This window comes from Vombatus ursinus, unplaced genomic scaffold, assembly GCF_900497805.2.
Source record: "Vombatus ursinus unplaced genomic scaffold, bare-nosed wombat genome assembly UNPS02014771.1, whole genome shotgun sequence".
In the NCBI taxonomy this organism is placed as follows: Eukaryota; Metazoa; Chordata; class Mammalia; order Diprotodontia; family Vombatidae; genus Vombatus; species Vombatus ursinus.
Genome location: NW_020954549.1, coordinates 426,199 through 437,521, shown reverse-complemented (window position 1 = coordinate 437,521; position 11,323 = coordinate 426,199). Strand labels below are relative to the sequence as shown.

At 48.1% G+C, this 11,323-nt stretch overlaps 1 protein-coding gene across 1 annotated transcript; it reads left to right on the top strand.

Moving 5' to 3' along the window:
- The first annotated feature begins 206 nt into the window (after window positions 1-206).
- Window positions 207-11,031, top strand: HTR2C (5-hydroxytryptamine receptor 2C). The gene is made up of 4 exons (XM_027863301.1): window positions 207-262; window positions 5,206-5,522; window positions 7,052-7,252; window positions 10,127-11,031. Exons 1-4 carry the CDS (start codon window positions 225-227, stop codon window positions 11,029-11,031), a joined length of 1,461 nt encoding a protein of 486 aa, XP_027719102.1. The 5' UTR covers window positions 207-224.
- The last annotated feature ends 292 nt before the right edge of the window (window positions 11,032-11,323 follow it).

The window sequence follows — 11,323 nt, the reverse complement described above, 5'->3', positions numbered from 1 at the left end:
CAGTTATTTTTCTGCGGGTGTCCAGAGGCCCATTCATGTTCTCCTCAACAGACTTGGAAAAATGTGGGGTTTATTTGATCTGACCTGGGTTTCAACCGCTGAGCGAAGTTTCAGGAATTTCTCATAGCAGCTTTTTTCTTCCCCTCTAAGGAAGACCAGGACTCTCAACTGAACAGCCAACTGATAATGTTTCCTAGGCGCCCGAGTGGAAGCAGTGTGCAACCATGAGTCTTCTAATACCCAGACTTAGGATACTCTCCAGGTAAGAACAGCAAAAAGGCAGTCTGATGCTTCCTCTCAGTGTGGAAAAGACTGTCTCCAATGGTCATGTGCCCCCACCTTCCGAGCAAACCGAACCCTCGTAGGTAAGCACCACGTGCTGCTAGATAGAAATTGATCAATGATGCTCATTGCAGAAACACCAGCCACTCAACCCTTTCCGTAATTTTTGAAATCCTGAAATCAAACAATGAAGTGGGCTCTTTGTGGAGGTCATAGGTTTCCTTTCGATGGGGCTCTGTTTTATCTAGGAGTGGAAGCTAGAGGAGGGAAAAGCCATTCATTGAGGAGGGAAAAGAAAAGATAAAATAGTCCAATCTCAGCCTAGATGTCTTTCAGGATCCAGTCTAACTCCACAAGGCCATCTATTGAGGAAATTGAGGTGAGGGGAGGGGTGAGAATGAATGACCTACTAGCCAAGGTTAACATAGCACGTTCTCGCTTTTCATGGTCAACAAGAGGAAAAGAATAGCACCCAAAAGGGTGGTGATGACCCTTTTCTTTTTTCCATTCCTTTGCTGGGATAGTGAGAGTCAGATGACATGTGAATAACAGCTTACCTGAGAGCCACCTATCAACTCCTCTCCATGGTCCCCACAGGCCTCACCAAGGCACAAAGTGAATGGGCCCGACATCTTTGAGGTGGCCCATCACTGACAGAGATGGAAAAGCACAGTGTGGGACCACTTAAAGATGTTTGCTCTGAGGGGATGAACCTCTTCTTGGTTTTTTCTCCCTTTCCAGATTATTTATGCAAGAACAAACATGTGATTAAAAGCTCCTCTATGCCCACGTTTGTCACATCCTAGGACCCCTGAAAAGGGATTTTCCTTGTCTCTTGTGGGGGAGGGGGAGGTGATTGAAGGAAAGACGTAAAGAATGATACACATACTACATTAGTCTCTTTATGGGGCCTATTCATTAACTGAGGTCACTACAGAAAACACCTGATTATGGGGGGGGTGGTTAATTCATTAAGCAAATGTCATTCTGCACTGAAAGTCTCATGCAAATCTTAGACAGACGTTATACTGTGCCTGCAATTAGAAAGTAACGAGTTTTTGCACAAAGCTCATATAATCATGAATAGACTTATTCACAAATGATTTATGTTACAACATGTCAGAACAAATCTCCAACAGGCCCTCGTGGCCTGCAAAACAGAGTTGCCTCAGCAGTTTTGGGGGCATGGCCACACTCTGGGAATGACCTCTCTTCTCCCAGTTCCCAGCATGGGAAGCCTTTGGTTTGATCTGGCTTATTCCATCCATAGTACCAGTCTGTGGCTTATAGCTGGAGAGACAGGAAAAAAACCCAGTAATGACAAGGACTCCATCCAGGTACCCACTTAAGACATATGGAAAGGAGAGGCATTTGTGTCCAAGCTTCTGAGCCCAATACCTCAGTGTATCTCTCTCTCTCTCTACGTGAGGGTAGACTCATAAGCATGCCAAGTGAGAGAAGCTTTGTCTGTCTCTAAAGGGAATGTGGCCACAGGGTGGGATTCCAAGTGATCAGATAGATTCCTTCAGGGTCTCAGAGGCACTCAAAAGGAAAGCAGATCCTAATGCCAAGCTACCACATTCATCCCGGGACATCTCCAAAGACCCTCTCTCTAGTGAGACCAGGCTCATGCATCATGAAGTGAGACACAGCTTTGAGTGGAGATGAGCGCAGCCCTAGGACCTCATATGTTTCTTTCCTAGGTTTTGAACACACCACCATTTCCCCACCTAACTTGTCATACAAAGGTATCATTTTTTTTCTTAGCACTCCTTGTTTCCTCTATCATTCAACTTAGATCAGAGGCAAGAACAGGTCTGAGGGTAGATGTGATGTCAGTTCCTTTATCCCTGCCAGGCTCCTGGTGGGCCAGAAGCATCTCCCCTGGGTCGTACAGGCTGCTATCAGGAGGCCCAGACTGCTCTGTCCCAGAGCAAAGGCCTGCAACAGGAAAGGGTAGGAGTCTGCTCAGCATCCAGGCTTGGGAGCCCAGTCCTGAGGCCCATCCATCCTTTGGACAGATTGTGTGATGTCTGAGCATGGAGTGGACTTGGGTGGGGGAGGGGGATGTAGTGTTGTTCAGTGGGAGAAACGAGCCAGCAGGCCTAACCAAAGGCAGGTGTGCCTGGCACCCTGACCTGGGGCTCCTGGGCGGTCTGTTCCTCCCTCCCAAGGAGAAGTGGGTCTAGGTAACTCTTTGAAAGCCTTTAATCCCCTTTTCATTAAAAGCATAGCAGTTATGCAGAAACTCTTGGCCCTTTGTCCAAAGGGGAAAGGCAAGGCCATGGGGGTGGATATTTAATGCGACTCTTTGAGGCTGGGTTAGAGTAAGGCCAGGAGTAGGACAAGAGAGTCCAAGCTCCAAACTTGGAGAGCTGTGGCAGGAAACAACCAGGATCCCTTCCCACTGGGCCTCCTCCCTCGGGCTTTCTGTGATCGTGAGGCATTTCTGTTGGAGTTTCCATTGGTATAATGAGAAGGAACGAGACACAGTGGTGATTCGAACCTGAGAGAGTGTAGGTAAGAGATCAGGGATGGAGAGTGAGGGTGTGGAAGAGGATTCCCTTGGGGGATCATGTCACTAGAATCCTGGAAGTGGTGCTCAGAGAGCATCCCAGGAAAGCATCCCAGGAAAGCATCCCAGGAAAGCATCCCCGATCTGCTACTTGCAGAAGGGAAGATGGCCTGACCGTTTCACCATGCAAGGAAGTAGGGCCCAATGTTTATTTGGTGGGAATGGTGTAGCTACCTTCTTTGTAGGGTCCCTCTGCAGATGTGGTGATAAAATGCCTCGGTTGGGCACATTCTGCTCACAGATGTCTCATGCCCCGAGTGCTCTGCACACCTTTGGGTGGGTCCTAACCTGCCCAAAGAGGACTGTGGCTCGAGCACTGGAAGGTACCTCAGAGGTCACCCTCCTTACCTGACAGGGAAAGAAGCTGGTGCCTGGGGAGGTACAATGACTCCTCTCCCTCTTCCTAGAGTTCTTGCCTCTCTGATCTTTGGTAAGACAGAGTGCTTATAGACAGTTCAGAGGCCCGAGTATCCAAGGAGGGCAGCTGTCAGGATCAAAGAGCAGCCCTCCCCCGACAAGGGTCTTCTGTAGGATAACAGAAGGTAATAAACAGAATGGGGCGGGGGGGGGGGGCATCCAAATGACGTTGGCTTGAGAGAGGAGTCAGCAGCCCTTCCCAAATTATTGGGGGTCTTTTTGCCTACCCAGGGTGACAAGTAACCAACCCCATCAATTCCTCAAACCAGAATTTCAGTTCCTTTTAAAGTATCCAAGGGTCTTCTGATCTGGTTTGATTATTTCACTTGGCAGAATGCCTAGCAAGGCTGCAATTGGTGTCTCTTAACTTTGAAATTCCCCAACAGCTCAGGGACAATGCCCTTCTATGCATTCATTCCCCAATTCAGGTTAGCAGCCTACAAGGGCATAAGAACTTCCTGGAGAGCACTGGTCTTTGAGTAACCAAGACATTCCCAAGATGCAAAAATCTGTTTGACATCCAGTCACCATCATTCAGTCATCTTTGAGGAGTCTGTCTCCATCACTGCAAACAGCAGTTTTCTCCTGAAGTGAGCAAGCCAGCCTCAGAAGTGGGAAATATGGGGGTGGGCTCTGCAAACTATGACTGGAGCCAGTATGACAGAAGAGCAAGCTGCTGGGAGGAGCTCGAGCCCCTGGGGTAGTCACTGTTAGGCTACCATGGCACCTCTGTGGAGAAGAACTGCCCCAAGTCATCTCTGCTCCCTTCTCCTGGGCTCAGGGAGCAGATTGCCAACAACAGCTCTGAAGATTCCCAAGGCAAAGCGAGCTCTGCTTGCCAGGTCTTCTGGCATCCCTGCAAATAAATACAGACAAAAGATTAAATATGCCTAGATGCATGGCAAGATTTTGTCTCAGGAGCTTTGTGGAAAAGTAAATAAACAGCCCAGAAGGGAATTGGGCATCAGGCCTCCATAGAATTCTCTGAGACAGATAGCCTTATTAGGAATTTCTATTAAAAAAAAAAAACAGCCTTCTCCACCTCTAGATGGTCAGTCATGGAGAATGACTCCAAGTGCAGTCAGGGTGCCTGAGGTTTAACCTGAAATTGGAATTCTGTCTTCACCACTCAGTAGCCGTGCAAACTTGGGCAAGTCAGAGGTTAGCTGGAGGCCCAGAGGGGCCGTTTCCTCACCCACCAAATGACAGGGCTGGCCTCAGAGGTCCTTTTAAAGTTTTAGATTTAATGTGCCAAAACATCTGTTATGGCCCAGGAGAGATAACACTTTGAAATATGCATCACCACCCTCCACCAGTGCAGAGCAAAATAAGATGTCAGCTGTTTTTCTCTTAAATAACTCTCTAGCTACACCATCTAGCAAAAATTCAGCTTGGGGACTCATTGCCAGAGAGAGAGAGGATTAGAATGCCAGGGGCCTGGGCCTATGGCAATTGGCAGATAACCAATTCCCCCAAAGGACATTTTATCAAACTAAATAGAGATGATATCTAAGTGTGAGGTAGAATCCCGTCACTCCGTGTCTCCCCAGACCACAAAGCTCAAATGTGCTAGTCCCAGCTCTAGATAAATAACTCAGAAATGGGCCCCAGAATTCTCGGTAACCTGACTCGGGCAGCATCCCACATGCTGAAAATGTGGTCCCTCTCCCCATGTGGGATGCTCCCTTACCCTATACTAGGGCCGTCATAGAGAGGTCCTCAGAAGAGTTGCATTGCCAGCTCCATGGCTCAGGTGAACAATGGGGCTCTGGTTCTCTGTTCCTTTAGCTTACAGGTGAGAGGTCTCAGACAGATTCCATTGAAATACAGCTATCAAAATGTAAAAACCTGAACCTGGCCCACGGCCCTGGATTCATGGTAAGACGCCCTGACTGTGCTGACTGTGCTGTCTGTGCTGTCTCCTTTTCTAGTGTCCTACAAAACAGCATCATGGCTTTGCAACTAAGCCGCAACATGACTGACGACGGCATGGATGAGTACACAAACAGCACCGATAACTCGACCGCCCCGACCTCAGCTCCCGGACACATCCGCAAGAACTGGCCTGCCCTCCTGATCTCCATCGTCATCATCATCACTGTTGCTGGCAACATCCTGGTGATCCTGGCCGTGGCCCTGGAGAAGAAACTGCAGACCGCGACCAACTTCTTCTTGATGTCTCTGGCCGTGGCAGACATGTTAGTCGGGTTATTAGTAATGCCGGTGTCTGTCGTCACCATCTTCTACGGTGAGTCTGAGGATGTTCTCTGGCCAGCCCAAAGCAGATTACTGTCAATAAACAGGGCAAGAGTGGCCCTAGAGTATGACCTGGCTGGCATCTGCTCCCTTCCTTGGGAGCCACATGGAGGCACTCAGTAATAGGGTGACAGGATGGGTGCCCCCAAGCCCATGTCTCACCTTAATGGGAAAGTCATTCATGTCCATGTGTCTCAGTTTCCCTCCCCAAGCTCCTTGACAGGAGTTCAGTTCATTGGAGGTTATGAGGTCTCCAGAGAATGCAGGAGAGGACCGTCCCTGGGAGTCCCCCTCTAGCTCCTCAGCTGGTTTCAGGGTGACCTTGAGCTCATAGTGGCCACATTTCCCAGGCCTTTGGGGAAACATGCTGGCTCACGTCCACAGAACTATGCTGTGGAGCCAACTGGGTCATCTAACACACTCACCCGGATACCCACAAAGAAGCTTTCCCAGACAACACTGTCACCTGACTAACCTGAAAAGCAATCAGAAACGAAGAAGGCCAGCGGTTCCAGGTAGCCCTCTGGCCTAGGACCACCTCCAAAATAGAGAGATCCTCCAGCCATAATCTGGCCCTGGATTGGACACCACGAGCCCACTGGAAACATAGCCATGCCAATGGCCGTGTGTCTGATGCCAGGGAAGGATCTACCTAGCTGCACCCTTCACTGCCTGCTGTCCTTGGAGGAAGGCTCAAGCCTGGAACAGAAGACCACACCCACAGGTGTGCCTAGAAGTTTAAACCTCCACTCCACCCTTGAAGTTATCTATAAGCAGGAAGGTCAGTGCCCCCCAGAACTGTGGCCTTCCAAGGATGAGCCAGACTAGAAGTCCCCCAAGAAGAGTGCCTGGCATCCTGCCCCAGCCAGAGAGTCACCAGCCAGTCTCCCAAAGTGGACCCAATATTAACCAGCAGGATCACAACAGAGCCTTCCCTCCGGGATCCCTGAGTGAAGACTCGGAAGCATATCCAGGAAGAGACACTTTGGGAGATGCTACTGACCTGCCTGGATTGAGACTTCCATCTCCCTCTGTGATCCCTCCAGATCTTCCTGGAGCTAGATTCTCCCTGACAGACACCACAGGATAGGTTCAAACAAGGGTTCATCACCTTTTTGGTGGCTATGGCCCCTTGATCAGAATAATGTTTTTAAATACATAAAATACATGGAATTACAAAGGAAACCAATTAGACTGATACGTAGTTACCAAAACATTTTCTTTAAAATGTTCACAGACTTCAAGTTAAGAATCCCTACTCTACAAAAAACCATACTTAAAGCCCCAGATGCCAATCCAAGCACCACCTTGCAGTACCCAATGCCCCAGGAGACGACATATATCACTCCCCACCAAAAGTTAGCACATCCACTCTGACAAGAAGTATCCCTTTCCTAACACTTACTCAATGGGTGATGCTAGCAGGGATGGCACTTTTGGACAGCTCAGGTAACTTTTCATTCCAACACCTGCCTCAACTCAGACTTACCCTGTTCTTTTACATCTTTCTTGGTTTCACAGAATACACCTGGCCTCTTCCAAAACAACTCTGCCCGATGTGGATCTCCCTCGATGTGCTCTTCTCGACCGCGTCCATCATGCACCTCTGCGCTATCTCCCTGGATCGCTACATTGCTATCCGGAACCCGATTGAGCATAGCCGCTTCAACTCTCGCACCAAGGCCCTTCTGAAGATTGCCATTGTCTGGACCATCTCGATGGGTAAGTTGGTCTGCCCTTGCCCCTTAAATGATGACACAGGGGCTCCATAAGCAGTGGCCAACATTTATTCACACATCAGCTCTAACAAGCTATTGGGGGGGGAGAGAGTGGAGAAACAGGTAAGATTCTATGACAACTTCTAGATTATGTGTTGGTATGGTTGTCTTCTGCATACCGACTAGAGTGTCACGGGATGTTGGAGAGGGAAAAGATTGGGCCAAAATTCCTACCCCAAACTCGGCCTCTAATGCACAACTATATTCAAAGATAGCTCTAAGTCCCAACCCTCATCTACCTGCAAATGGGCCCACAACCATCCAATTAATCGGTAGCTCTGTCATAGAATCCCAGAGCATCACACAGGTAATTTCTCTCCCATGGAGACAGCAGATGGTACATCACATATAGGAAACAGATCATAGGCAGCCATACTGGAATAGAGGACACATCGAGATGAAATATCCAAAGGAGACATGGGAACCTCTATGATAGGCTATCCCATCAATAGTCTATATTTTGAAGTGAGCCAATTAGGATTTCTAGGTAGTCAAGGCACACAGATCAGGTCATCAGGAATACCACTTTGACCAGTGGCACAGACCAGGTGGCAGACTTCCACACCAGGCACCAAACACAGGAGTAGAGAGGGCATGAAGTTAATATATACAAAAGATGCCATATGGGAAATTGACAATGGTAGACAACCAGTCTAATAAAGGGGTTGAATATAAAATATAGTAACACTCCCTAGGTGGTGGCAGGGGAGGGGAGTGTTAAGCATAATAACTTCCTTTGGGGACCTATCAAGTTGCTGGTGTTTCCCCTAATTAGCTGATAGGGCAGGCTAGATTTCTTGAGAAAGATCAAGGATAGAAAAAGAGATATCTATAGCTAAGAAACCCAGTAACTAGCAATCTACCAGATTTGCAAGTAGTTAGAAACAACCTTCCCCATAAATCTATACTGACTTGGCAACAATGATTTCAAGGAGAATACAAAATACAAACTAGTTCTCACCATGAACAGTTCTGAGATCTGAAATGCTCCTCCTAGCTACTAGACAGCTGGTCCACCCCACCCCCATGTGTTGCCCAAGTGAGCAGAGATCATCTTCTATGAACCAGGTACCTGTTACTTCAGTGAACCTCCTGTAAAAGTACCCCAAGGTCCCTGGCCTGAGTACAATGAGTAGTGACCCCTGAACTCCAAACCTTGATTCAGCTGAGCCTCAGATGTCTCTGGCAGCACCATGGGCCAAGCCTCAGTGACTCAGAGCGCAGTACTCTCATTCCAAGACAGAGACAAGCACTATATTAATAAGGGACAGTGCAGACACAGTGATAGCGAAGATTTATTCAGCACTCACTGTGTGCTAAGCACTTCATCATTATTATCTCATTATCTCATGATCCCCATTTGAACTCAGTTCTTCCTGACTCCAGGTCCCCTGTGCCACCTTGCTGCCCCCAGTGACTTGTCTGAGGAGACGTGAGAGTTCATCTTCTCCATTTCATACTTTCTAATACAGAGAATATTAAAAAAAAAAAAGCCCTCATACAAAAGTAAGTGAATAATGTAAATTCTGCATGAGCAAACTTTAGTCCGTCTTCCATGGCCACCTCTGATGTCAGTCTTTGACTGTACGCCACTTAGGTCTGACTAGTTCTAGAAGAAGAACACTCCTGCTCCTCTACCTGGCCACTTCTCACCTTTGGAATGACACGCCCAGGGACATCTATTCCACTGGCTCACAGCTTAACAGATCCTAGACATGTTTTCCTTGAAAATGCCGCTAGGGGGCATCACCCTGGATAGAGCACCAGGCCCGGAGTCAGGCAAGAAGAACAAAGTTCAAATTCAACCTCAGTTCCTGGCTGTGTGACCCTAGGCAAGTCCCTTCTCCTCTGTAAAACTGGAGCACTACCTCCCTGAGTTGTTGGGAGGATCAAAGGAGATAATAATTGTGAAGCACTTAGTACAGTGCCTGGCACATAGTAGGTGCCATAGAAATGCTTATTCTTTTCCCCCTATAAGCACCTATTTAGACAACTATTCTCATGAATCCCAATGGTCAAGGCAGCAGTTGGGGCATTAGAGCTAATGTTGGCAAACAGAAACAACGTGTTCTCTTTCTCAGGATGACCTTTCATCTGGTCTCAGAAATAGGTCATAGCATATTATTCTCCAATTATAGATAACTGGCAGATAAATAGTACCTACATTCAAGGATTTCTGATAGGGACCCCAGGTACCTACAAGGTGTCTACCCAAGAGTCTACAGCAGAAATCCCCAATGGCATTCAGAAAGCTGATTCTATCAACTATCAGAACCAAAGGGGAATGGGGGCACCGGGAAGAAAGGGAATCCAAATGCCCTCAATATTGAACTCACAGATCTGTGGCATGGGTGCTTGATATATCATTGAGGGTAGTCCAGTAGCACAGTACCAGGCCCAAGGCTTCAGTGAGGCACTGGGCTGTTGATTGACCTAAGGCTGTTTGTCTTCAAAATGGGGAATGACTGGAGAGTCCATATACCCCAGAATTGGTTCTTTCCAAAATGGAAGACACATCCAGGCTGTCTTTTCCCTACTATGTCATTTGAAAGACCCTAACTCCTCAGACCAATTTGACCCATATCCTACCCCTCAAACTCCCTTGAGGAACTAAGGCATGCCCTTACTTCCAACTTGGTGCTTACTGCCCACTGGGCTCAGCCTGTTGAGATTCAGAATCAGAGTCACTCCCAGTTCCAAAGGGTCATCGTGTTGGATCATCTTCAGTGACAGCAACTGAGGCTGGGATGTCAAAGTGGACCAGCTGGCCTATGCTCTTGACTCTACTCAAAATAATCCTTTTGTCGTTTTGCTCTAGCTGTGTCTTTGCCCATCCCGATCATCGGCCTGAGGGATGAGAGCAAGGTCTTTGTGAATGGAAGCTGCAGCCTGAACGAACCCAACTTTGTGCTCATTGGCTCCTTCGTGGCATTTTTCATTCCGCTGTTCATTATGGTCATCACTTACTGCCTGACCATCCAGGTCTTGCAGGGCCAGAGCAGCGTGTTTGGGCCCGGGGAGAGGCGTAGGAGGCGCTCTAGGTTTGGTTGCCTGCGGAGGGAGAGGAGTGCCCACAACATCTCTATGATTCACAATCCCAATACTGGGGTGCCTGTTCGTCTTATTTCTCCAGGCCATCGGGAGGGCTATCGTAAGGGAACCATGCAGGCCATTGCTAATGAGCGTAGGGCTTCCAAGGTGCTTGGCATTGTCTTCTTTCTCTTCCTGCTCATGTGGTGCCCGTTCTTTATCACTAATATCATGGCAGTTATTTGCACTCAGTCTTGTCGCAAGTCAACTCTCGATGAGCTCCTGAGCGTGTTCGTTTGGGTTGGATATGTGTGCTCAGGCATCAACCCCCTGGTGTACACCCTTTTCAACAAGACCTACCGCCGGGCCTTCCTCAAGTACCTTAGCTTTGGATGGTTGGGGAGAACCAAGAGCCCTCCCAGGCAGCTCCCAGTCAGTGCTGCTAACCTGTACCCCAGGGAATACACTGGCCGGCAGTACACTGGGAGGGACTTTACCCCAAGGGTATTTGTCCCAAGGGAATACAGCCCCAGCCATGATGAGGATGTGCCCCAGATTGTCCCCCTTGAGGATAGACCCAATACTGAAGTAGTTGAGGTAGTGATTGAGATGGAGCCTTGCTCTCCCCAGCCGGTGGAAGCAAGAGTTGAGGATACCTGTACTATGGTCAATGAGAAGGTCACTTCTGTATAAGAAGGTCTTGTCCCGAGCTTCGGCTCAACGTGATGACCCGGCATAGGAAATCCAGTCGAGTAAATTAGCACAGGAGATTGACTCGCAAGAATTTCCTGTGCCGCTTTGAGATCCTTGTAAATATAGCATTCCAAGCAAAGGTGTTTGAGTGTGGCTTTGCAATCTTGTACTTTGATTCATGCCCATGAGTGAAGTTTAAAGTTTTATATTTACTGTACACAAAAGATTTCTAAAAGACCAATTGTCCGAATCTGTTCTATTGGCAGACTAAAAAAGTCAACTTCTTTTTAAA